Source organism: Thalassophryne amazonica, chromosome 4 (assembly GCF_902500255.1).
Source record: "Thalassophryne amazonica chromosome 4, fThaAma1.1, whole genome shotgun sequence".
NCBI classification, from domain to species: domain Eukaryota; kingdom Metazoa; phylum Chordata; class Actinopteri; order Batrachoidiformes; family Batrachoididae; genus Thalassophryne; species Thalassophryne amazonica.
In genome coordinates this window covers 126233127-126259238 of record NC_047106.1, presented here as the reverse complement: position 1 = coordinate 126259238, position 26112 = coordinate 126233127, and the positions used below count along the sequence as shown (strand labels likewise).

General features: G+C 39.9%; 1 protein-coding gene across 2 annotated transcripts in view; it reads left to right on the top strand.

The window, feature by feature from the left end:
• The window catches only part of prdm10 (PR domain containing 10), a 69188-nt gene that overhangs the window by 23947 nt on the left and 19129 nt on the right, over positions 1 to 26112 (top strand). For both annotated transcript variants that reach the window (XM_034168498.1, XM_034168497.1), the window contains 12 exons: positions 2952 to 3149; positions 8068 to 8140; positions 8260 to 8377; positions 12481 to 12601; positions 12746 to 13018; positions 13471 to 13815; positions 15146 to 15301; positions 18705 to 18884; positions 18965 to 19075; positions 19216 to 19416; positions 24303 to 24446; positions 25383 to 25553. In XM_034168498.1, coding sequence (XP_034024389.1) covers positions 2952 to 3149; positions 8068 to 8140; positions 8260 to 8377; positions 12481 to 12601; positions 12746 to 13018; positions 13471 to 13815; positions 15146 to 15301; positions 18705 to 18884; positions 18965 to 19075; positions 19216 to 19416; positions 24303 to 24446; positions 25383 to 25553 — 2091 coding nt within the window. The remainder of the gene's footprint in view (positions 1 to 2951; positions 3150 to 8067; positions 8141 to 8259; positions 8378 to 12480; positions 12602 to 12745; positions 13019 to 13470; positions 13816 to 15145; positions 15302 to 18704; positions 18885 to 18964; positions 19076 to 19215; positions 19417 to 24302; positions 24447 to 25382; positions 25554 to 26112) is intronic.

The following is a 26112-nucleotide window of genomic DNA, read 5'->3' as shown; positions in this document are numbered from 1 at the left end:
TCCAGCTGTTAAACAATTTCTCATATACTCACTCCACTGAAAGCCATCAAAAGCCGCCTGGATTTTACAAATGGTTATCAACACGGAGGTGTTTTTCCTGTTTAGAAAAAATTTTGATCAAACAAAGCGCCAGTCTCTCAGCAACTTCTCAGACAAAGGAATTCCGACGAGGGGCTGGACGACTCCTCCCACAAGGAGTGCTCACAGGCGAATGACGTCACCGACAGGCGTGGAAAAACTCACGCATGCGCACGAGGGTTCAAGCATGTCTGACGTAAAAACATATGAATGAAATCCATATAGTTTTTGAAAAAAATAAAAAGGACCTATACTTTATGGACAGCCCTCGTACAATTTGATTTGTTAGTTTTTTTTTTAATTATTATTATTTTTAATACATTTACAAAAAAAAGTTTTTATTTTATTTTTAATACATTTAACAAAAAAAAAAAATCATGTGAGTAGAATTTTGAGGGGATAAATTAATTTACTCCATTTTGGAATAAGGCTGTAACATAACAAAATGTGGAAAAAGTGAAATGCTGTGAATACTTTCTGGATGCACTGTATGATCTGTCTGGACAGGCCTTTTCTTGTCACCTTTAGGTATCTCCTAAAGGCTTAATCTAAAACATTTTTCAGGAAGATAATGCATGTACCACCTGCTGTACAGTCCTTATGGGCTCATGACACCAAAGCCTGCCGTACAGTGCACCGTCATACAATAGGTTCCTGATATATCATAAATGTATTTACATAATGCAGTGGATAATTTTAGAAGAACATAAGAATAAAAGTGTACATGTGACAGTAACCATAGTCAGCAAAGGTTGACAATCCAGGAAATGGGAAATGTACTCTATTTCTCATGCACCTTTCCATCTGAAGCAGATGATCAAAGAGTTTGACAGTAATGCCTAACATTCTAAGATGTCAAGGTGCAGATGTCAAGGTGCTGCCATGAAAGGGGCTCAGCTGCACACTGGGAGCAACTTGGGGATTAAAGACCTTGCTCAAGGTAGTTTTCTGGTCTGATGGGGAATTAAACTAAGGATCCACAAGCCCACCACTCAAACTGTATCAGGGAACTGCATGCACATGTGGTCCCTTATGACTTATGAATGGCCTCTATGATGGCAAGGAATAAATGTTTATTGAGCCCACATGTTTCTTCAGGCTTTGATCATTGTAGCCCTTAAACTTGCAGAATTATTAAATTATATATTGTGATAAATAATCAGTAGTGGAGAGAAAAGGTTTTTTTTTTTTTTGGCCATTTTTAACTAACCTAGAAAAATTAAATGCGTTCATCAGGGCTGTAAGCTTGGCCACTGAGGCAGCTGTGCCTGAGGCATTGGTAAATACATGTATAGAATATATATATAAATGAAGACTAAACACAACTTTTTGTGTTAAAATTATTGTTCTGTTGCCATGATATTTGGCAGTTCTTACACTGTAAATGAAATTGTCAGATTCTATTTCCACAAAATGGGGACAGTGCCTCATTGGCTTCTTTTGGCTTCCCGTTCAGTGTGTGTGTGTGCATGCGCCCAACTCTGTTGGTTGCTGACATTTAGTAGTCACCATAGTGGACCTGGTATGGATGTAGTTGTTGATTTAGCTCAAGTTTTATGCCTGGTGTCATGGTTGAAGTAAATGATGCTGTCGCTCTTTGCCCTCCCTGACCCCATATCATAGATGACTGTGGAAACTAGTTTTTTTTTATTATTATTATTATTTAAATTGTCATCCTTTTTTAACATGCTCTGTTACAACAACACCACATAAAAGTTCCATCAAAGTGTTCCTGTCAAATGCAGATTCTTGAATCACCACTGAATGTCATGTTCCTCCAGTCACCATGATCACTTTTCCTTAGCTTGTTTGTGTGCCATTTGTTTTAAATAGAAATCAGATGTTGCTTTCCGCCCCCACCCCCACTCCGTCAGTCTCCAAGATGCCATGTGGGTATGTCACACAAAGTGAAGTCCAGTTCCTCACATGTGCTTCACAGATTCAGCTGGACTCTACATACAGCAACTGTGCCCATCCTGGTCCTGGAGGGCCCCTGTCCTGGGGGTTGGACAGGGCCCCCCTGACATATAGACTTCCACATCACAGCAGATTGACACCAGACATTTTAGGTCTTATTATCAGTGATATCAGCTAAATTTCACAGTGTAACAGTGTAGCATCGACTATACTAAAATATGAAATGGAGCCTAATAATCACGAAATGGGGTAAAATGTTACGAAATGGAGCAGACTGACCCAGACTGACTCCAAATATGATTAAATATGATTCAGTTAATTATTCTTAAGCAAAATGGGGACTGATAATAATGAAACGGAGGTAAAACATAGCGAAATGGAGCAGACTGACTCCAAATATGATTCAATTAAGTACTTTTATTTATTTATTTTTTTAGGGAAATGGGGACTGATAATAACAAAATGGGGGTAAAACGTAACGAAAGAATGATCAGACTGATCCATTGACCAAAGTTTCATCTCTTGAAAAACAAACGGCAAACAATTGCATAAAAAGTACTTATTTGGAGTCAATCTGGTTCACTCTGCTCCATTTCGTTACATTGTACCCCATTTCATGATTATCAGTCCCCATTTCACACCATTTCATATTTTAGTATGGTCCGTGTAGGATAGGTTAAAGAATTTGGGAGGGCACAACCTAAACTATTTAAGTAATTGGCAATTTTTTTCTCATTTTTGGATGTACGCGTATGATGCTACATTTTTAAAGTAAACTAGTGCTTTCAAAATATCAGAGTTAAGTGTTTTGATTAAAAACGTTCCAAATGTAGAACGAGACTCGCTGATAGGTGAAGCTCAATAAATTATGAAACAAAGAGAATTGTTGTGATTGTGTAACCAGGTGCACACTTTGGCAAAAAATAAAATTGAAACTCTTGTTCTTTTTCACTCAGCTGTGCATGTTGGATTCAGAGAAGGACGGAGACAAAGGAGACATGTGGTTTGAACTGTCTGATGAGGACAGCTGTAACTGGATGATGTTTGTCAGACCTGCCCAGAACCACCTTGAGCAGAATCTCATAGCCTATCAGTACGGCTCAGAGATATTCTATACAACCATCAAGAACATCCAACCTAAGCAAGAGCTCAAGGTAACAACCTTATAGTATACAAATAATAAATGTTTATGAGTTCAATGGTACGAATATTTCATAAAATAAAAGATGGAATGTTCCATCTTTCACCGCATGAAATATTTGTTCCATTGAATGAATGAAAAAACATTGATTATTTGTTGTATATAACCGTTAAAATAGATCCTTGTCATATGATATTTTATTAATTTATAAACAACAGAAAAAAGGACTTACATTTTGGTGTATATCACTGGTGCTTTGAGTTGAATAGGAGTCCAAAATTGTTCTCAGTCAACTTGCAAAAACAGTCAGATAGTTCAAAAACAATTCTGACGATGTAGTCCGTGATGCCATGTATAGACTGAAATATGCTCAGCCCAGCGAAAAACAGCATCAGAAATTTGCCCAGCTTTTCATCCTAACAGCTCTTCATGCCTCCAGATGTCTTACGGTTTGGTGGATTTCTTTTCATTTTTTTGTGTTACAAGAATTAGCACAGTCAGTTAGCTTGTTCAGATTGTTGTCCGTCAGCAAAACAAACTCTGCCATGTTTAGCTGAATGTCATCCCCGGTAGTGTAGCGCGCACAGTGGTCGCAGCTTAAAATAGCACATTTCATATAGAACCAAAATTGCACGCTAAAAAACACTATTGCACAGTAAATGAAACACAGTGGCAAATGGTACGAATAATCCATGTCACGTGACATACAAAACACCAATCAAATGACAAGGATCCACTCAGCCGTTATATAATACAGTTTGTGTAGTTCGGTGTAAAATGATACTGTTTTTTTGTTGCACAAATGTTTAGTGCTATCAACACAGTGGAGTGCATTTTATTTAGTTTTATGCACTTTTCTATTCTTGCAACGCCGTTTCAAAAGATGCTGGCACACAGTGTGAAGCGTAAATTTAAAACAGATTGTGATGATTTGCAAATTATTTAAACTCTATATTTATTGAAAATACAGTAGTACAGAGACGAGCACTGACAGTGCAGTACCATGGCACAGTGCTAATAGGCATGTGTTCTTGCTGTGTCATGTGAATAAACTAATTTACTTGCACACTGGAAAGGCAGCTAAAGTCATGGATGGGGAAACTAGGCTTATTGTAGTTGTATTTGTGGTTGATGTTGCCGTAACCCCATGATAGGTGTAGCAGTTGTTGCTTTAGCGTTGTTTGTCTTCCAAGTGATGAACTTTAGGATGAAAAAGAGTTGTATGTTGCTTGTGGTGTTTTCCTGCTCAAAACATTAAAATGTTTAACTTAACATTGAATGGCAGCAGAGTGTCACAAGCAGTTAGTGTGCTGACCACCTAAACAGAAGGCCCCAAGTTAAGGGCCACTGCTGTCCCGTTCTCCATGTACATCTGAAGTTGCATCCGAAAGACATTCGGAGTAAAAACTTGTTCCCTACTGGATCCACTGTGGTGACCCAAAGCAAAAAATCGAGTAGCCAAAAGAAATGATGTATGCACTTCGTATTTTCCTGAAATGTACTTTTTTACTTAAGGTGACAGAATGGTACTCACCTATACACAGTTAAATGTGGTCTATTAAACATTAGGTCTCTTTCTTCTAAGTCCCTGTTGGTAAATGATATAATAATTGATCAACGTATTGATTTATTCTGCCTAACAGAAACTTGGTTACAGCAGGATGAATATGTTAGTTTAAATGAGTCAACACCCCCGAGTCACACTAACTGTCAGAATGCTCGTAGCACGGGCCGGGGCGGAGGATTAGCAGCAATCTTCCATTCCAGCTTATTAATTAATCAAAAACCTAGACAGAGCTTTAATTCATTTGAAAGCTTGTCTCTTAGTCTTGTCCATCCAAATTGGAAGTCCCAAAAACCAGTTTTATTTGTTATTATCTATCGTCCACCTGGTCGTTACTGTGAGTTTCTCTGTGAATTTTCAGACCTTTTGTCTGACTTAGTGCTTAGCTCAGATAAGATAATTATAGTGGGCGATTTTAACATCCACACAGATGCTGAGAATGACAGCCTCAACACTGCATTTAATCTATTATTAGACTCTATCGGCTTTGCTCAAAAAGTAAATGAGTCCACCCACCACTTTAATCATATTTTAGATCTTGTTCTGACTTATGGTATGGAAATAGAAGACTTAACAGTATTCCCTGAAAACTCCCTTTTGTCTGATCATTTTTTAATAACATTTACATTTACCCTGATGGACTACCCTGCAGTGGGGAATAAGTTTCATTACACTAGAAGTCTTTCAGAAAGCGCTGTAACTAGGTTTAAGGATATGATTCCTTCTTTATGTTCTCTAATGTCATATACCAACACAGAGCAGAGTAGCTACCTAAACTCTGTAAGGGAGTTAGAGTATCTTGTCAATAGTTTTACATCCTCATTGAAGACAACTTTGGATGCTGTAGCTCCTCTGAAAAAGAGAGCTTTAAATCAGAAGTGTCTGACTCCGTGGTATAACTCACAAACTCGTAGCTTAAAGCAGATAACCCGTAAGTTGGAGAGGAAATGGCGTCTCACTAATTTAGAAGATCTTCACTTAGCCTGGAAAAAGAGTTTGTTGCTCTATAAGAAAGCCCTTCGTGAAGCTAGGACATCTTTCTACTCATCACTAATTGAAGAAAATAAGAACAACCCCAGGTTTCTTTTCAGCACTGTAGCCAGGCTGACAAAGAGTCAGAGCTCTATTGAGCTGAGTATTCCATTAACTTTAACTAGTAATGACTTCATGACTTTCTTTGCTAACAAAATTTTGACTATTAGAGAAAAAATTACTCATAACCATCCCAAAGATGTATCGTTATCTTTGGCTGCTTTCAGTGATGCCGGTATTTGGTTAGACTCTTTCTCTCCGATTGTTCTGAGTTATTTTCATTAGTTACTTCATCCAAACCATCAACATGCTTATTAGACCCCATTCCTGCCAGGCTGCTCAAGGAAGTCCTACCATTATTTAATGCTTCAATCTTAAATATGATCAATCTATCTTTGTTAGTTGGTTATGTACCACAGGCCTTTAAGGTGGCAGTAATTAAACCATTACTTAAAAAGCCATCACTTGACCCAGCTATCTTAGCTAATTATAGGCCAATCTCCAACCTTCCTTTTCTCTCAAAGATTCTTGAGAGGGTAGTTGTAAAACAGCTAACTGATCACCTGCAGAGGAATGGTCTATTTGAAGAGTTTCAGTCAGGTTTTAGAATTCATCATAGTACAGAAACAGCATTAGTGAAGGTTACAAATGATCTTCTTATGGCTTCGGACAGTGGACTTATCTCTGTGCTTGTTCTGTTGGACCTCAGTGCTGCTTTTGATACTGTTGACCATAAAATTTTATTACAGAGATTAGAGCATGTCATAGGTATTAAAGGCATTGCGCTGCAGTGGTTTGAATCATATTTGTCTAATAGATTACAGTTTGTTCATGTAAATGGGGAATCTTCTTCACAGACTAAAGTTAATTATGGAGTTCCACAAGGTTCTGTGCTAGGACCAATTTTATTCACTTTATACATGCTTCCCTTGGGCAGTATTATTAGACGGTATTGCTTAAATTTTCATTGTTACGCAGATGATACCCAGCTTTATCTATCCATGAAGCCAGAGGATACGCACCAATTAGCTAAACTGCAGGATTGTCTTACAGACATAAAGACATGGATGACCTCTAATTTCCTGCTTTTAAACTCAGATAAAACTGAAGTTATTGTACTTGGCCCCACAAATCTTAGAAGCATGGTGTCTAACCAGATCGTTACTCTGGATGGCATTTCCCTGATCTCTAGTAATACTGTGAGAAATCTTGGAGTTATTTTTGATCAGGATATGTCATTCAAAGCGCATATTAAACAAATATGTAGGACTGCCTTTTTGCATTTACGCAATATCTCTAAAATCAGAAAGGTCTTGTCTCAGAGTGATGCTGAAAAACTAATTCATGCATTTATTTCCTCTAGGCTGGACTATTGTAATTCATTATTATCAGGTTGTCCTAAAAGTTCCCTAAAAAGCCTTCAGTTGGTTCAGAATGCTGCAGCTAGAGTACTGACGGGGACTAGCAGGAGAGAGCATATCTCACCCGTGTTGGCCTCCCTTCATTGGCTTCCTGTTAATGCTAGAATAGAATTTAAAATTCTTCTTCTTACTTATAAGGTTTTGAATAATCAGGTCCCATCTTATCTTAGGGACCTCGTAGTACCATATTACCCCATTAGAGCGCTTCGCTCTCAGATTGCGGGCTTACTTGTAGTTCCTAGGGTTTGTAAGAGTAGAATGGGAGGCAGAGCCTTCAGCTTTCAGGCTCCTCTCCTGTGGAACCAGCTCCCAATTCAGATCAGGGAGACAGATACCCTCTCTACTTTTAAGATTAGGCTTAAAACTTTCCTTTTCGCTAAGGCTTATAGTTAGGGCTGGATCGGGTGACCCTGGACCATCCCTTGGTTATGTTGCTTTAGACGTAGACTGTGTTTCATAATTATTGTATGGCCTTGCCTTGCAATGTGGAGCGCCTTGGGGCAACTGTTTGTTGTGATTTGGCGCTATACAAGAAAAAAGTTGATTGATTGATTGACCTATATAGCAGTGTCCATCTATGAGAAAAACTACCCGGAGATGTTTGATGCACACACGCAGGTGTGCAGCAGAACAGAAACAAAATATGGCGCTTCACCAAACATGTATAATTCTGCAACAAGTCTGCAGTCAGTAAAGTTGAAGGTTGACTCAAATTAATTCTGGTCCAAGTGACATAACTCAAGTCCTCTCACTTCTGATTCCGAGTATGAAGAATGTTCAGTGTGAATTTAGACGAGGCCATTTGCACTCGGTGGAGGTACAGTATGTGCTCTAAGCCTTTTAATGTTAATGTAAGTGTTGTTCATAGCGCACAGCTGACACTGAGTGATTGTGTGTCCTATTTCCTTTCACAGGTGTGGTATGCAGCATCGTATGCAGACTTTGTCAATCAGAAGATCCATGATGTCACAGAAGAAGAAAGAAAAGGTCAGAATGCAGACCATTTGTACTCTGATTAAATTTGACAATACGAGTCCTGCTGTTTATGATGGGAAAGGTATCATAAACTGTAATGAAGCAGTGGTTACCTTCCATTGTTCTCTCAGTGCTGCGGGAACAGGAGAGGAACTGGCCATGTTATGAGTGTAATCGCCGGTTTGTGAGTTCTGAACAACTGCAACAACATCTCAACATGCATGATGATAGCTTTCACTCTGTTACCAGGTAAAGGTTTTTCAGAATATATGTATATCCATATTTTGAGGTGATGAGATGTTCTGTTTTTGCTGAGATAGTCCAGTGATTTTTAGCTCTTCTTAAGTTTCCCGCATTATTTTCAGAAATATAGATTTGTCATTTACGTATTTCAGAGGCATTATATATGGTATAATATCCTTCAAGCATATGTGTACAAGTGCAAGCTCTGCAGCTACCTGTTGTTGTACGAGTGACACACTGTACTTGGCCAAAAGGTTCAGCAGAGTCTTAGACAGAAACACAGCTTTGACTGCAAAAGATTTTGTGTGCTGTTAGACCGTAGCCAAGTTTGCATATACTGCAGTGTCAATAAAGCTCAGTGACTATAAAGTTAATGCAGTTTAAACAGTTGGACCTGACACAACTGTTATGGGCTTTCAGACGGCAGGTATTGATGACAGATACATTGCGGATTGCTCTAAAAAGCATTATATTCAATGAAGCAAAGTGAAGCATCGCGTCAAAAGCCGAGCTAAAGCGATGCTCTGCCGGGAGCATGCATTGCCCCTTGTCGTAAAGGTGCCACGGTCAAAGTTCAACCCAATCCAACTTTCGCCGCTGTGCGCTGTGACATAGCTTTGTGCTGTCCAGTAGAAATGAGGCATCAGTCCAAAACACAGAAGACGACAGTGCAGAAACATGTCACAGAACTGCTCATTTATACACAGCAGTTTTCTGAAGAAAATCCTTGCAATTTTTTTTTTACCTCAGAATTAATGTCTGATTACTGTAAAAAAAAGTTTCTTAGAACACTTGTAATTAAAATAGTAAAAAATAAAAGATTATTTAGAAACCTTTCTTCATCTGTAAATTAAAACCATACTTACCTGTTGTTTCAGATTAGATGATATTTTTTATTAACATAAGGAACCTTGGACATTTATTTTTAGACAAATAAAATAGCATGGAAATTAGTACATTTTAAGCCTGATAGATTATTATCTGCATTTCAACCAGAAAAAGAGACACTGTAAATAAATACAAATGTTGATTATAAATGCAACAATGACTGCAGTCTGATGGTAAAGTAGGATTTTTTAATATGACATAAACCTCATGATGAAATCATTTTTTAATTAAGTCATTTCAACTTGTAATTACATCAGAATATGTGATTACCTTTAATGTTGTGATCAACATGTTCCTGAATCAAAATGTTTAATGTTCCTGAAAAAATTCTTAAAATATAAAGAAACACTAAACTGAATAAAAAAATGCCCCAAAAGATCTGTTATTTAAAGTTGAGTTTTTTGTGGTCTCAGGAGTAACAAAGCTGTACCTTTATTTGGTAAAAATAAAAACAGACTGAACCATTTACAAATTAAAACGTTCACTCAGCTCGACTGTGCTAAAAGGCAAAGCCGACAATAGTCGAGCATTAAACGTTCAGCAGTGCAGTAACGTTTTATTTTTAAATTAATCTCACCTCAGACTAAGCTGCAGAACTAAGCCCCGTTGGTCAAACTGGGTGTTTGTATATATCTAAAAGTGAGGAATTTTGGATCGAGTGCATCTGCTCCATTACCCCGGCTCTGTGTCTCACTGTGCCCTGGAACAAGACCTGAATTCAGTCTCCTCCATGCGGCTCTGCATTCTGTCGCGGTTCGATCAGTACTACCAAGTCATCAGTCCTCCCTCAGCTCGACGTCACTCTGAAAATTAGCTGGAAAAAAAGCTTCTCCCAGCAAGATGATGGGAGACTTGTTCTACCGCTGTTTTTTTTTTTTTTAAAGCTTTTTTGTGGTTCTAACAGATGTAAATCCAAGATGGCGACTGCTCAGCTTTTTCGGCTTTGGAAAAAGTCATAGTGTGACATAGAAATCTCCGCTCCCCCCCCCCCCCGCCACATCTGATGCGATGCATTGGGAGGCGCTGTCTTCCACATTGGACACAACACATTGGGAGGTGTTGTCTGCCACGTCCGACGCTTGCAGTGGGAAAGGCATTTCTAGCTTGTATGATGCCATGGGGAAACCCCACCTTAAGCGTCTCTTCCATTATAGTAATACTGCATGCTGACAATGGCAAATTTCCATTTTATCATTCATAGCTCTTAGATAAGAAAACCTATATATACTGTGGATGGCGAAATGCAGTTTATTCATTTATGGCTCTTGTGGAGTTGCGTCAGAAAGGGCATCCGCCCGTAAAACCTGTGCCAATTCGACATGCAGATCCACTTTGGATTTGCTGTACTAACCCCAAGTGCAAAACAAGGGAGCAGCTGAAGGGACTTACTTCGATAACCAAACCCACATAGCTACTCTTACACTTTGTTCTTAAACTTTGCTCCAGTTACATTACTAAAACCTCAAATACCAGCTACAAATTCTGCATTCTGTTAGGCTAGTTGGGCATTTTGGCATGCTGTATTACATTCTAGCCAATCAGAAAGCAAAGCAAGGCATGGCTCAGAATGGTGATCTTATTTGAGAAAAATAATTTTGTGGCCAGCCCAGCTGACAGCTTGGCCCCTGTCCTTTCTTCCAGCACACTCAGCTCCATCCTTGCACTCGCAGAATGTAGTAACCAATGAAGATCTGAGGTGTCCAGTTTCTTGAATCTTTTCTCGAACACTGCCAGTAGATGGCCATATACTGGCAGTGTTCATGGCAGTGTGAGCAGCCACACATTCACTAAAAGTGATGAAGGACTTAACAAACAGAATTTTCAGTTTTCAAATTGCCTTATTTTTACAAATGAAAAAAATGACATATTTACAAATACAGATTTATTTGTAAAACCCACCACATGTTTCAGTAACTGTGTTATACTGACCAGTCAACCACCGACGTCAGAAAACTAATGTACCCATAATGCAGTGTTGCATCTGTGTTTAAACGCTAAAACCTTCAAAATTAGTGCATTAATTTAAAACTAAATCATATACCTGATATTTTAACTTTGTAAAACGACAGACGTGATGTTAATTTCAATAACTAGTCCGCAATTAGTTTTGTTTAAAACTATAACCATAAGTCAAAACTGTCTCCAGCAGCAGTGAAATGACCAGCACATCTGTACAGTGTGAAGAGAAATTATCTCTTTTTTCTCTCTCTCTCTCTCCTTTCTCTCTGATTACCAGGTCACTTTTGCTGAGAGACGGCCAGTCTGAGACAGAAGCGCTGACTCGTTGTTGTGTCAGTAGCTGCCGTGTACTGAAGTCAATACTGATTCAGTACTGAAGTCAGTATTGACTAAAAATGTGATTGCACCATGTCCATGGACAGTAGTAGAACAGCGCTATGTGAAAGATTTATTAAATTAGGCACAAAAAGACAGCGGCGTTAAAAAAAACCCAAAACTTTAAAACTACAACTTTCAACTACTGTCTTGGGGGGGGGGGGGGAGTAATGTTGGATTGTGAAGTCTGAGTATGTGGAATTTATATGAGTTGATAAGTTGGAATTGCAACTTTAGGGGGAGTTCCGGGGGGGGGGGCGGGGGGGGGGGGGGTTGTAGGACTTGGAATTACAACAGCCACGTACAAGTGGAATGCACCATTATTACTTATATACCTGCAGTCGCAATGGAGATCTGTTCTGTGCTTTTCAACCATGATAGAAGTAACAAAGACCGCTGCTATTTGGATTCAACACAAATGACTTTAGTCCAGACATTAAAACGGTTTGTCCGTTAATTGAGGGTGTGTACACAATACTACTTTTTCACAAGAAAAAAGTATTAGCGAACTATTTTGCTTATTCATGCACACTAATCTGCTGTTTTTCCCTCCCCCAAAATGGCGCTGTTTGAAGCGGCGCTCTGAAAGGTTGTTTGGTTTGATAATGTCTGTGCAAACCTAAACTGCTAAATTTCTCAACCTTGTAGAAAACACTTTAACCCAACACAGAGGTGAAAAAAATTCTTCTGCACAACTTAAACATAAGTAGCCAATGTTGTTGAGTTTTAGTGTCTTGCTGAAACATCTGCTCCTCTGGACCAGGTGTTGTCAGTATCGGAGGATGGTTGTCTCCCATAAATCTGGTCACCCTACCATACATTGAATATCACACTGTGTGGAAAACTACTTTTGAAGCCACTTCAACATAGACATTGTTTTCTTTTAGATCTAGAGGGCGTGGTCGGGGAAGAGGCAGAAAGAGATTTGGAACAGGAAGAAGACCTGGACGTCCACCTAAATTTTTACGTTTAGATCCATCAGTGGACCCTGGTGGACATAAGACATTAGTAAGAAAAGATCAAGATATTTATTTGTGCTGGTCTCTTGAAGTAAGGATGCTGTCATGTCTGTCCCTCTGTTGTAATGTACATATGCAATTTGAAACAATGGGACTTGTGCTGCTTCAGTTGAGTTGAATTTTCTCTAAACAGGAAATGCTTGAAGCTTCAGGGAAGCTGCCACATGAAGAGCGAGCAGAGGGAACTCACAATGGACTGAAGGTGATTGAGCTAGAACCGGAAAGAGAGCAAGGATCTGAAGCAGAGGGCCAGCTCATTCCTTCTGCAGAAGAACCGGTCCCAGAATCAGTCACCCAGCCCTCCAAAATGGACTTGCCCATTGCCGTAAAAGAGGACCCCATCCAGAGTAGCCAAGGAGAAACCCAGCTAACATCTCAAGACATGCACCGTGCCAAGAGGATACGGGTAAGACACCAGACTGCACAATGGGTTCCCCAAATTTTTAGACGCAAGTGTCAGAAATGTTTGCCAAATTGGTGACAGGGTCAAAGCTTATTACTTCATGCCACTTTAATGTCAGTGGGTTCTGGGTGTGGAATAATTATTGTCTTTATGACTGTAACTTACCCATAATTAGGCAGGGTGGATGAAAACCTTTTTCTTCTTAGGACAGTTTAAATCCAGTTGCCAACACTTCAGTCATGATTGGCAAGGAAATCTTTGTGTTTTTTAAATACCTGTTTTAGTTATGCAACAGCAACTGAGTCCAGACATCCTCCATTGGTTTCTTGTTGATGCTGGAAAGCTACAGATATAAATGCAAGCTTGTTCTTTTGTGAGTTCCTTGCATGGCTTCTCTGTTGCATGTCTTGCTTGTCATGCTAGTTGTTTCTCTCATTTTCTGTCTTGCATCCCAGAATGCAGCGCTGCAGCACCTTTTCATCAGGAAGCCTTTCCGTCCTTTTAAATGCACCCACTGCGGCAAGGCCTTCCGGGAAAAAGACAAGCTAGATCAGCACCTTCTGGTCCACAGCCGAGAGGCCTACGCGTTTTCCTGCCACATGTGTGGAAAGGGCTTCAGCAGTGACTCGGCTTTAGAGGACCATCTTTTGTTGCACTCGGAGCTGCGCACCTATTCTTGTCTGTTGTGTCCAGAAAGCTTTGAAAAGCTGGACCTGCTGAAAGAACACGTGGGCGTGCATGCTGTGGATGGCTCCTTCTCTTGTCCCTCCTGTGAGAAGACATTTCCTGACTTCATCCAGGTCAGCACCACAGACTGTAGCTGTTTTTGTTGAAAGGTGAACAGGAGTTGTAAGACATGATGTCTTTCACCACAAGGATGAGCATAGCACTGGAGCAATAAGCAGTATCCATCTGAGGGGTGGGGATTGTTTTCTTAAAGCAGTTTTTATTATCTCCGCCAAGGAGGTTATTTTTTCGGTCGTGTTGGTTTGTTTGTTAGCAGGATTACTCAAAAAATCCTCAACGGATTTCAATGAAATTTTTACCAGTGGTGTATCTTGGCCTACCTTAGAAGTCATTAAATTTTGGTAATGATCCGGAACACGATCCGGATCCAGTAAAAGGTTAAGGATTCTTTATCATTGCAGGATAGGGCCAGTTTCAACATTTTTGCATCTAACTTCATGAAGACGGGTCACAAAGGCTGAACAAAAATTAAGTTTAGCATTTGTTTCTCCTCATTGAGTAAACTTGTTATTAGAAAATAAAAAAAACTTGTGTAGTTCATGCAGTTTCTCTTTATAAATACATATGCTGAAGATCTAAGGGTTTAAGCCTCTGGGGCCGATGTCGTCGGATACGACGGCTGAGGCCAAGCCTTACTAAATAAATAACTTTTTAATGATATGAGATAGAAACGTACTTTTTTTTTTTTTTTGCTGAAAAGTTAACTCGGCGGACTTTCAAGCCACTGTCCACTTTGTACTCCTCATAGAAGCTGTGTGATGACATGAGCAATGTGAGTGTCCAATCGGAATTGGTTCACCGTCACATGGTTTTCCAAAATCCAATCGTAGGGCAGATTCACCTCATGTGACACACCAAAGATTGTTTTTAGGAGTGATGTGTTACTAGTTTAATATAGTTTGCTGTGTGTTTTGAATAAATGTGTGTGGAAAATTATTTTCTGCTTTACTTTTTCCTTTCTTATTTCTGATTGTAAACCTTTATTACACTTATAAAACACAATTATAGCATATATCTTTTGAAAGTACAGGTTGTCCTGAAAAAAAGAGACATAAAACTTGATTGTGGGATGGAGGGAGAGCTGTTAACAGCAATAATAAAACATTTATGCCAGGCAAGTGAACTGTCCAAAAAATGCCCTCGGACCCCAGAGGGTTAACCAATGAATCTGAAACATGACGGTAGATGTGTGAAACGATGTGGAATAAGTCTCTTTGCCAAAGGGTATTCCATGTGATGTCAGTGACCCTATGGCCTTGGCGGAGGTTTGCGCTCCGAGTACTTCTAGTTTACCCTGTGGTTTCATTTGCTCATGAAGCCTTTAATGATGTTGAATTTGCACCTTTATCCAGTTTTGAAAACACAAAATGTTCTCTTCCTCAGGTGAAGAAGCATATTCGCTGCTTCCATTCAGAAAAGCTTTTCCAGTGCTCAGACTGTGAAAAGGCTTTCTGCCGACCTGACAAGCTGCGGCTGCACATGCTGCGCCACTCTGACAGAAAGGATTTCCTCTGCTCAACATGTGGCAAACAGTTCAAGGTGCGCTAAGCGAGCTCCTGACACTCTTCACTGTATTGGTTCTTGTGTGTAAGTTGGCAGCCATACTGTGAGGGAATCCATTGTGTTGTACACACGTAATTGTGAATGCATGTAATAGATAAGACACATCTTTATTCAAGAAATATTTAAAACTATATGCTATCGTCTTGGAACTCACCAGATTAAAAGAACATATCGTGAAGACGAGCTCTTTCACATGTTGATAATTTGAAAAGGCACCTGTCTAATGTCTGGTAGATGAAGACCGTCGCCGGCTGGATGGTTCGTGGATGTTGGATTAGTGATATAAGTGGCAGGTGTGCTCACCTGCCAGAAACACGTTTTCTGCAGACAAATGTACTAAATCAAGGAAGAAAACGGTTGTTTTCTGATTGTTGAACAGTGGCTACATTCAAAAACTCAAATGTGCAATGTGGGGGCCACAACTGACAAATACTCTGTAAATTAATAAATTAAAAGATTAAGCAGGAGGGTTTTTTTTTTTTTTTTTTTTTTTTTTTTTTTAGTGTCTTAGTGGTTAGCACTGTTACCTCACAGCAAGAAAGTCCTGGAATCACTTCCCACCTGGACCTTTCTGTGTGGACTTTGCATGTTCTCCATGTGTTTGCGTGGGTTCCCTACGGGTGCTTTGGCTTCCTCCTACTTCCAAAGACATACAGGTTAGGTGAATTGGACACAAAAATTGACTGTTGGTGTGCGTCCTAGTATGCATGAGTTTGTCTGTGTATATGTGGCCCTGAAATAGACTGGCATCCTGTCCAGGGTGTACCCCGCCTGTCGCCCTATGACTGCTAGTATAGGCTAGACCCTTGATTGCAATAATCAGGCATAGAAAATGAATGAACATTAAATTGTAATGTAATTGTGTGTATGTAATTCACACATTAACATTTATTTGGATAGTTTCTGTTGTCATTATTGATTTAAAAAGAGGAAACACAGTTTGACAATAAAAGGCTTCACCCAACCAATAACCATGAGTGGAAAAACGTTTTTGTGTTATCATTCATATTCTCTGAAAAATGGCCAAAAACCTATGAGCACAACTGTATATAATTCCCACACACTATGTAGGTACTGTACATCCAGAAAGTATTCACAGCGCTTCACTTTTTTCCACATTTTATTACAGCCTTATTCCAAAATGGACTAAATACATTTTTTTTCCCCTCAAACGACTACTCACAACATCCCGTAATGAAAACTTGAAAAAAGGTTTCTTGAGATTTATGCAAATTTATTAAACATAAAATACTAAGAAATCACATGTACATGTGGGCTCAATAAACATTTATTCCTTGCCATCATAGAGGCCATTCATAAGTCATAAGGGACCACATGTGCATGCAGTTCTCTGATACAGTTTTAGAGTGGTGGGCTTGTGGATCGTTAGTTTAATTCTCCATCAGACCAGAAAACTACCTTGAGCAAAGTCTTTAATCCCTAAGTTGCTCCCAGTGTGCAGCTGACATCTGTGTGTGAGTGTATGTGAATGGATGAATGTTAGGCATTACTGTCAAACTCTTTGATCATCTGCTTCAGATGGAAAGGTGCATGAGAAGTGGAGTACATTTGCCATTTCCTGGGTTCTCAACCTTTGCTGACTATGGTTACTGTCACATGTACACTTTTATTCTTATGTTCTTCTAAAATTATCCACTGCATTATGTAAATACATTTATGCTATATCAGGAACCTATTGTATGACGGTGCACTGTACGGCAGGCTTTGGTGTCATGAGCCCATAAGGACTGTACAGCAGGTGGTACATGCATTACCTTCCTGAAAAATGTTTTGATGATTTTTTGTTTTTTTTGTAAATGTATAAAAAAAAAAAATCACATATACGGTACATAAGTATTCACACCCTTTGCTCAATACTTTGCTGATGCACCTTTGGCAGAAATTACAGCCCCAAGTCTTCTTGAATATGATGGCACAAGCTTGGTGCACCTATTTTTGGGCAGTTTTGCCCATTCCACTTTGCAGCACCTCTCAAGCTCCAGCAGGTTGGATGGGGAGCGTCGGTGCACAGACATTTTCAGATCTCTCCAGAGATGTTCAATCAGATTCAGCTCTGGGCTCTGGATGGGACACTCAAGGACATTCACAGAGTTGTCCACTCCTTTGATATCTTGGCTGTGTGCTTAGGGTCATTGTCCTGCTGAAAGATAAACTGTCTCCCCAGTCTGAGGTCAAGAGCGCTCTGGAGCAGGTTTTCATCCAGGATGTCTCTGTACATTGTTGCATTCATCTTTCCCTCAATCCTGACTAGTCTCCCAGTTTCTGCCACTGAAAAACATCTCCACAGCATGATGCTGCCACCACCATGCTTCATTGTAGGGATGGTACCTGGTTTCCTCCAAATATGACGCCAGGCATTCATGCCAGAGAGTTCAATCTTTGTCTCATCAGACAAGAGAATTTCGTTTCTTGTGGTCTGAGAGTCCTTCAGGTGCTTTTTTGCAAACGGTGGGCTGCCATGTGCCTTTTTCTAAGGAGTGGTTTCTGTCCGGCTGCTCTGCCATACAGCCCAGATTGGTGGATTGCTGCAGATGGTTGTCCTTCTGGAAGGTTCTCCTCTCTCCACAGAGGAATGCTGGAGCTCTGACAGAGTGACCATTGGGTTCTTGGTCACCTCCCTGACTAAGGCCTTTCTCCGCTGGTTGCTCAGTTTAGACAGGTGGCCAGCTCTCGAAAGAGTCCTGGTGGATCTGAACTTCTCCCATTTGCGGATGATGGAGGCCGCTGTGCTCATTGGGACTTTCAAAGCAGCAGAAATGTTTCTGTACCCTTCCCCAGATTTGTGCCTCGAGACAATCCTGTCTCAGAGGTCTACAGACAATTCCTTTGACTTCATGCTTGGTTTGTACTCTGACATGCACTGTTAACTGTGGGACCTTATATGCAGACAGGTGTGTGCCTTTCCAAATCAGCTGAATTTACTCCAGGTGGACTCCAATTAAGCTGTAAAAACATCTCAATGATGATCAGTGGAAAAGGTTTGCACCTGAGCTCAATTTTGAGCTTCTTAAAAAAAAAAAACATTTTTCACATTGTTATGGGGTATTGTGTGTAGACTTTTGAGGGGAAAAATGAATTTCATCCATTTTGGAATAAAGCTGTAACATAAAAAATGTGGAAAAAGTTCAGTGCTGTGAATACTGTCTGGATGCACTGTGTCTTGCTGTGGCGACTCCCTCACAAGATGGTGGCACTATTACAGATTATTGTGGACATGTTGACCACCTCTAATTAACAGTGAGGTGATGAATGTGTGAATCATTGAAAATACAGATTGAAGATGGAGTTGTTAATATGACCATATGGAGGACTTTACAATTATGTGTAACAATGTATTTATTTTTACTGTAACTTTAAGAGGAAAGATAAGTTGCGGGAACACATGCAGCGCATGCACAACCCCGACAGAGAAGCCAAGAAGGCAGATCGAGCTCAGCGCTCCAAAAGTCTCAAACTGAAGATGCCCACAACTGACTTTGAGAGTTTCATGTTCAAATGCAGATTGTGCATGATGGGATTTAGACGCAGAGGGATGCTGGTAAGCAACAACGAATAGAAAGATTTGAATATAGTACTTTTAATTTGACAGCTAATAAATGAATAATTTTTTGATTGCAGGTTAATCATTTGTCGAAGCGTCACCCAGAGATGCGTGTTGATGATGTGCCTGAATTGACACTGCCAATAATCAAGCCCAACAGAGACTACTTCTGCCAGTACTGTGAGAAGGTAGGATTTTCTTCATGTCCATCCTGTTTTGTTTAGTCTAACATACCTTCCCTGATATTTCTGACATTATTTCCAGCTCTGTGGTAGATTTTTTTTTGTTACCAATGTTTAAATGATGTGATGAATTGATCACTGTGCAGGTGTATAAGAGTGCCAGTAAGAGGAAAGCCCACATACTGAAGAATCATCCTGGGGCAGAGTTGCCTCCCAGTATCCGTACATTACGCCCAGCTGGTCCTGGTGAGCCGGATCCCATGCTGAGCACACATACCCAGCTGACTGGGACCATCGCCACCGCTCCTGTATGCTGCCCACATTGTGCCAAGCAGTACAGCAGCAAGGTTTGTATCAGTGACTGAATGCACATCAGCAAACAAGGCTGCTGGTACTGTATCTCGATGTACAGTAGTGTTCAGAATAGTAGTGCTATGTGACTAAAAAGATTAATCCAAGTTTTGAGTATATTTCTTATTGTTACATGGGAAACAAGATACCAGTAGATTCTCACAAATCCAACAAGACCAAGCATTCATGATATGCACACTCTTAAGGCTATGAAATTGAGCTATTAGTAAAAAAAAAAAGTAGAAAATGGGGTGTTCACAATAATAGTAGTCTGGCATTCGGTCAGTGAGTTCGTCAATTTTGTGGAACAAACAGGTGTGAATCAGGTGTCCCCTATTTAAGGATGAAGCCAGCACCTGTTGAACATGCTTTTCTCTTTTAAAGCCTGAGGAAAATGGGACATTCAAGACACTGTTCAGAAGAACAGTGTAGTTTGATTAAAAAGTTGATTGGAGAGGGGAAAACTTATACGCAGGTGCAAAAAATTATAGGCTGTTCAGCTACAATGATCTCCAATGCTTTAAAATGGACAAAAAAACAGACACGTGGAAGAAAACGGAAAACAACCATCAAAATGGATAGAAGAATAACCAGAATGGCAAAGGCTCACCCATTGATCAGCTCCAGGATGATCAGAGACAGTCTGGAGTTACCTGTAAGTGCTGTGACAGTTAGAAGACACCTGTGTGAAACTAATTTATTTGCAAGAATCCCCCGCATAGTCCCTCTGTTAAATAAAAGACATGTGCAGAAGAGGTTACAATTTGCCAAAGAACACATCAACTGGCCTAAAGAGAAATGGAGGAATATTTTGTGGACTGATGAGAGTAAAATTGTTCTTTTTGGGTCTAAGGGCCGCAGACAGTTTGTGAGATGACCCCCAAACTCTGAATTCAAGCCACAGTTCACAGTGAAGACAGTGAAGCATGGTGGTGCAAGCATCATGATATGGGCATGTTTCTCCTACTATGGTGTTGGGCCTATATATCGCATACTAGGTATCATGGATCAGTTTGGATATATCAGAATACTTGAAGAGGTCATGTTGCCTTATGCTGAAGAGGACATGCCCTTGAAATGGGTGTTTCAACAAGACAATGACCCCAAGCACACTAGTAAATGAGCAAAATCTTGGTTCCAAACCAACAAAATTAATGCCTCGCAGATGTGAAGAAATCATGAAAAACTGTGGTTATACAACTAAGTACTAGTTTAGTGATTCACAGGATTGCTAAAAAAGCAGTTTGAACATAATAGCTTTTAGACCCAATAGAAATTGGGTTTTTAAACACATCTCTGAGTACATTCATCAATCCTGTTTTAAATGACTCCCTGATAGGGAAGGAACAACATGATATACTTCTTTAGCGGTCGCCATTGGGACAAGTCCATTTCTGAGTGACCAGTAGGGGGCACCCCTGCAACATTTAAATCACATCTTGAGTACATCCATAAAACCTGTTGTAAAATGTTCCTTGGGTCCAACTGCATCCATAACAATCCATCTGAGTTGTCACTTTTGGGGATTAACCCATTTCTGAGGGGGTCAAATGTGATCGTGGAGCGACCACGCCCACATCTCATTTTAAAGCACACCCCATGTACATCTTCAAAACGTGCTAAACTGTTCTCTGGGGTGTCCTTAACCAATATGTAGACTTCTGAGTTGTCACTTTTGGGGATAAACACATTTCTGAGGGGGTAAAAGGTATGCCCCACCTTAACCAACCATATGTATTTACTGTTATATAATACGCTCGGGGGTCCTTCATCTTAAGTGGAATTGGTAAAAACTCAGAATTGTCAATCTGAGAGCAGAATCCATGGTTATGGTTAATCATTAATCATTTATCATGAATTTTCTGAACGAAACAACTGATTGTTTTGACTTTTAGACAATTTATTATGCAAAGATACATGTACTTAACATGCTTAGGGGTAAATGACCGTTAAATGTGTTTTGTCAAATTTCTGCTGTACTAAAGGTAGGTTGCTGCAAACCTTGCTGGCAAGGCAATGACTTTTCTTTTTTTATTCTAATTACTTTTCGAACTGAAGCAAAAGAAAACCCCTAATTTTACAAGTATGCTTCCTCATAGAGTCCATATATCAGCAGGTGACTTTGGAAATTCAAATCTGCATTGGGCTTGCTAATGCACATGCTGGCGATTCAATTAATAAAGCATTATATGGGCCAAAATCTTTTGTTGAATCCAGGATTAGAGGGTGTTAGGTGCTTGTGTGAAATAGACTGACTACCTTTCATCCCTTGATTTTAGGCACTGACAAAATATTCAGGTGTGCCTGTAATGGACTTTATCAATTAAATCACCAGTGTGATGCAGCGAACAACTTTGATAGGAAATACACACTTTGTTTTTCAGTTCAAGGGTTCAACATTATGAAAGACATATGGACCATGAAATTAACAATTGTACCTTCATCAACAAGAACACCCCTACTATAAACAAACCGGAAGGGTTTACAATGTGAGTGCAGTAACATACATCTATTCCCCAAATAGGAAAAAAAAACAAAATCCAAATTCTAATCAAACACATGTACCACTCCAAAGTAGATATATCTTAGGCTGAGGCAAGGTGGTTTCCGCCTACCAGTAGAAACATTCATTTGACATTGTTCATACAAATGTCACAGTTATATTCTATCCCAATAAACATGAATATGAACATTTCTCATCTATAGACACCTGTTCGTTAAGCAACCTCATTCAAAATATGCAGTTTCGGTTTCCAAAATATCAGGAATTTAATGTGACATGTGGGCACATAATCATAAATAAAAGAACTTGGGACTTGGGACAAGGGGTCCTGGTCAGAGAAGGTATATTGATTAAAAAGTTTTTTTTCACACAGAGATGATAACCGATTAATGCCCAAATGTTCAGTTTACTGTAGGTAAGAAATTGAGACAGTACCACACTTCAGCATTGCATGAAATAACTGAAGAAGGCAATCTTTTTAGCCCGTATTAATTTAGTTGGTTTACTCATCCTCATCCAAGCTTTCACTGCCTTCTTCATCTGATGATGCAATTTCCATTATGTCATCAGAGTCCTGTTCCTCATCCAAATCTTGACATTCTTCGGGCACCAAACTTGCTGGCATTTCTTCACCTTCAAACCATATTGGGACATAGCTGCCATCTACAAGCTGCCAGCCATGCCTTTCCTTTGGATCCTTTTGATTTCTAGCTGGTCTGCATTGGCCCACATTTGGGCTACAAATGCCACACGGTTGATGTGCATGTTGCACTCTAATTCACATGGAGGTATTCCACTTGCATCCACTGTTATTGTCCAGTACTTGTAAGCTGACTTGGTAAAAAGTCCCAACACTAACCACTGTCAGAAACTTGTAACAAATATTAGTATATCCATGGCAAAAGGAATCGTCAAACAAAATACTCCATGAAGCACAAATCCTCGAACTGAGCACATTGGATCATATGAGAAATCCAATTGATGCCAGACCACATGGGATGGGCCTCCACATGTACGTACACAGATTCAGATTAGCAAATACTTTGTAATGTAGCATACTGACCTCATTCATTGGCTACTTATCTAAACAACACTAATACCATTCACTGGCTACTTGTCCAAACAAACCAAAGGTAAACAAACCATAGAAGACTTTGAGGTCACTACTGTGTATTATAGCTAAGCAATGCAGGTCTTTGTCTCATTTGACCCCCTCAGAAATGTGTTTATCTCCCAAAAGTGACAACTCAGAAGTCTACATATTGGTTAAGGACACCCCAGAGAACAGTTTAGTACGTTTTGAGGATGTACATGGTGTGTGCTTTAAAATGAGATGTGGGCGTGGTCGCTCCACGATCACATTTGACCCCCTCAGAAATGGGTTAATCCCCAAAAGTGACAACTCAGATGGATTGTTATGGATGCAGTTAGACCCAAGGAACATTTTAAAACAGGTTTTATGGATGTACTCAAGATGTGATTTAAATGTTGCAGGGGCGCCCTCTACTGGTCACTCAGAAATGGACTTGTCCCCATGGCAACCGCTAAAGAAGTATATCATGTTGTTCCTTCCCTATCAGGGAGTCATTTAAAACAGAATGTACTCAGAGATGTGTTAAAAACCCAATTTCTGAAGGGTCTGTCAGCAGCTCCCCCTGGTGGTGTCCCCAAAAGTGTCACTTAAGAGTTGCATTTTTTTGGTCCCCAGCCGTCATCCTAACAATTCCATACCCCAAACCTTTTGTACTTGAGATGTGAATTAAATCTTAGCTAGCTCCCACATTATTACCACTGTCTCCTGTGTGCTTGCTCTAGGGGTTGGTAAGGTTAGACCTTACTCATGTGAAGTGCCTTGAGGCAGCTTTATGTCGTGATTTGGTGCTGTATAAAATGAAATAAATTGAATTGAATTGGTTTAGTGTGTAGCTGGAACAAATATGTGGTGGTAGGTCTTTTTCTCACTGAAGCCGGGGTGTTCCAAACCTGTGGTTCCAAAGTTGGCTTTGTGTATCATAAGGAATGCTGATGGCAAGCACGCAGCAATTCTCTTCTGAGCTATAGGAATTTTCTTACTTGATGATGGTTTCTCTTCACATTGTTAATATCATAGAATGACATTCTTAGTATGGAGAGAAATTCTGCCAGTATATCATGGATGATATAATAACGGGACACATCCCCAACAGGCAGACATGTTTGTATGTATGATGTCCTTTAGCTACATTTGCCGCCATAAAGCTCTGAAGTGATGTTCTTGGTGAGTCTAATTTTTGAAATATAGACAAAAAAAATCCCCAAAACATTTTTATGCTTGGTTTACATTGTCAAATAAATTATAATAATAATTGAAATAATTGTCTCTTTGATTGTGCTCCTCAGACTAAAATGGTACAGCACATCAGGAAGAAGCATCCAGAGTTTGCTCAGCTTGCAAACACCATCCAGGCTCCTCTGGCTACAGCAGTTATCAGCAGTACACCTGCAGTCATCAGTGCGGATGGGACTACAACAGACGCTGTAGTGGTAAGAATGATGGCTACTTGGTGGCTTCCCTCACTAGTCTCCTTCCAGCATTGCCAGTCAGTTTTTAAAAGCTGCCTACTTTACACAGATTTACCATACTGTTTGTATTTCATAATGCTTTATGTAAATGAATTCCAAGACATATTTAGTGACATGGAAATGTTCATGTCTTCATCCCCTGACTTCCTTCCTTCATTCATTTCTGCTACTTGTGGTGGAAATAGATCCAAGCAGCTTATCCCACACTTCCCTATCCTTGACCAAGTCCTCTAACTCTTCCTGGGGGATTCTCTGGTGTTAACAAGCCAGCTAGGAGGTTAAATATGACAGAATTATTTAAACTGTGCAAAAACCGGCCTCTGCACCAGTCATGTTATGAGCCTGACTTTGACGTTGCAGGAGTTGTAACACTATGACCTCGCTTTGTTCTCATGCTCGCAGCATTGAGTATGCTCCTGTGTCAACATGGTACGTTGGCTTTAGTGGGAGGTGAGTGTCTAGTGGTTAAAGCGTTGGGCTTGGGACCAGAGGATCCTCAGTTCAAATCCCAGACTGACCGGAAAACCACTAAGGGCCCTTGGGCAAGGTCCTTAATCCCCTATTTGCTCCCGGTGTGTAGTGAGCGCCTTGCATGGCAGCAGCCTCACATCGGGGTGAATGTGAGGCATTGATGTGTAAAGCGCTTTGAGCGTCTGATGCAGATGGAAAAGTGCTATATAAATGCAGTCCATTTAAGACCTCAGCAAATGTTTCCTTTGCGGCATCTCAGGTACTCAGTCTAATATTACGAACGCATCCCAGAACTAAACTATTTATTATAACAGCTTCTTGATTTTCATCTTATAATATGGGGGGAAAAAATTGTTGATCCTTCTGTAGATCAAACAACAATGAAGTTTGAAACGTGAGGTTTCACTGCTTGGTTTATTTCTGCAGACCACAGACCTGCTGACTCAGGCCATGACAGAGCTCTCCCAAACACTGACCACAGACTATCGCACAGCACAGGGAGACTACCAGAGGATCCAGTACATCCCTGTGACCCAGGCAGGAGGCAGCCTGTCTCAACCACAACACATTCAGCTCCAGGTGGTGCAGGTGGCTCCGGTAAGATCCACCATCTTTTTAGCCTGTACCAGTCTTTTAGCAATTAAGATCAACATAGTTTGTTTTAGGAATTATTGGGTGTATTATAAAATGTCTTTGTTTTCTAAATGTTTTATTTTCAGCTTGTTTCGGTTTATTAATTTCATGCTACCAGAAATTACAGCTCTGCAGTCGCAGTCTTTGCATTAAAAAGTGAAAAAGTATTCAGTTAGATCTATTTGATTGTACTCGTATGTGTATGGGTAGTTAAATAATTATGAAATTATGTTAATTGATTCCTCACTTTTGAGATTAAGGAAGAGCCGCCTTCCCTACATCTAGATGTGCGTTTACACTATAACTCTAGAGGTGTCACGGATCATAAAGCCCACAGTACACATTGGATACTTTTTTTGGTAGTCAGGGATCTGATCATTTTCAGATCAGCCAAAAATAAAAAAGATGTACTACTTTGGTTTGCATTTTATAAAGAGCTTAATGAACAATAAAAACAAGGAACTTTTACCTGTGGCTTAAATGAAACCATAGTGTTCAACGTTTTACATATTTTAAAGTATGT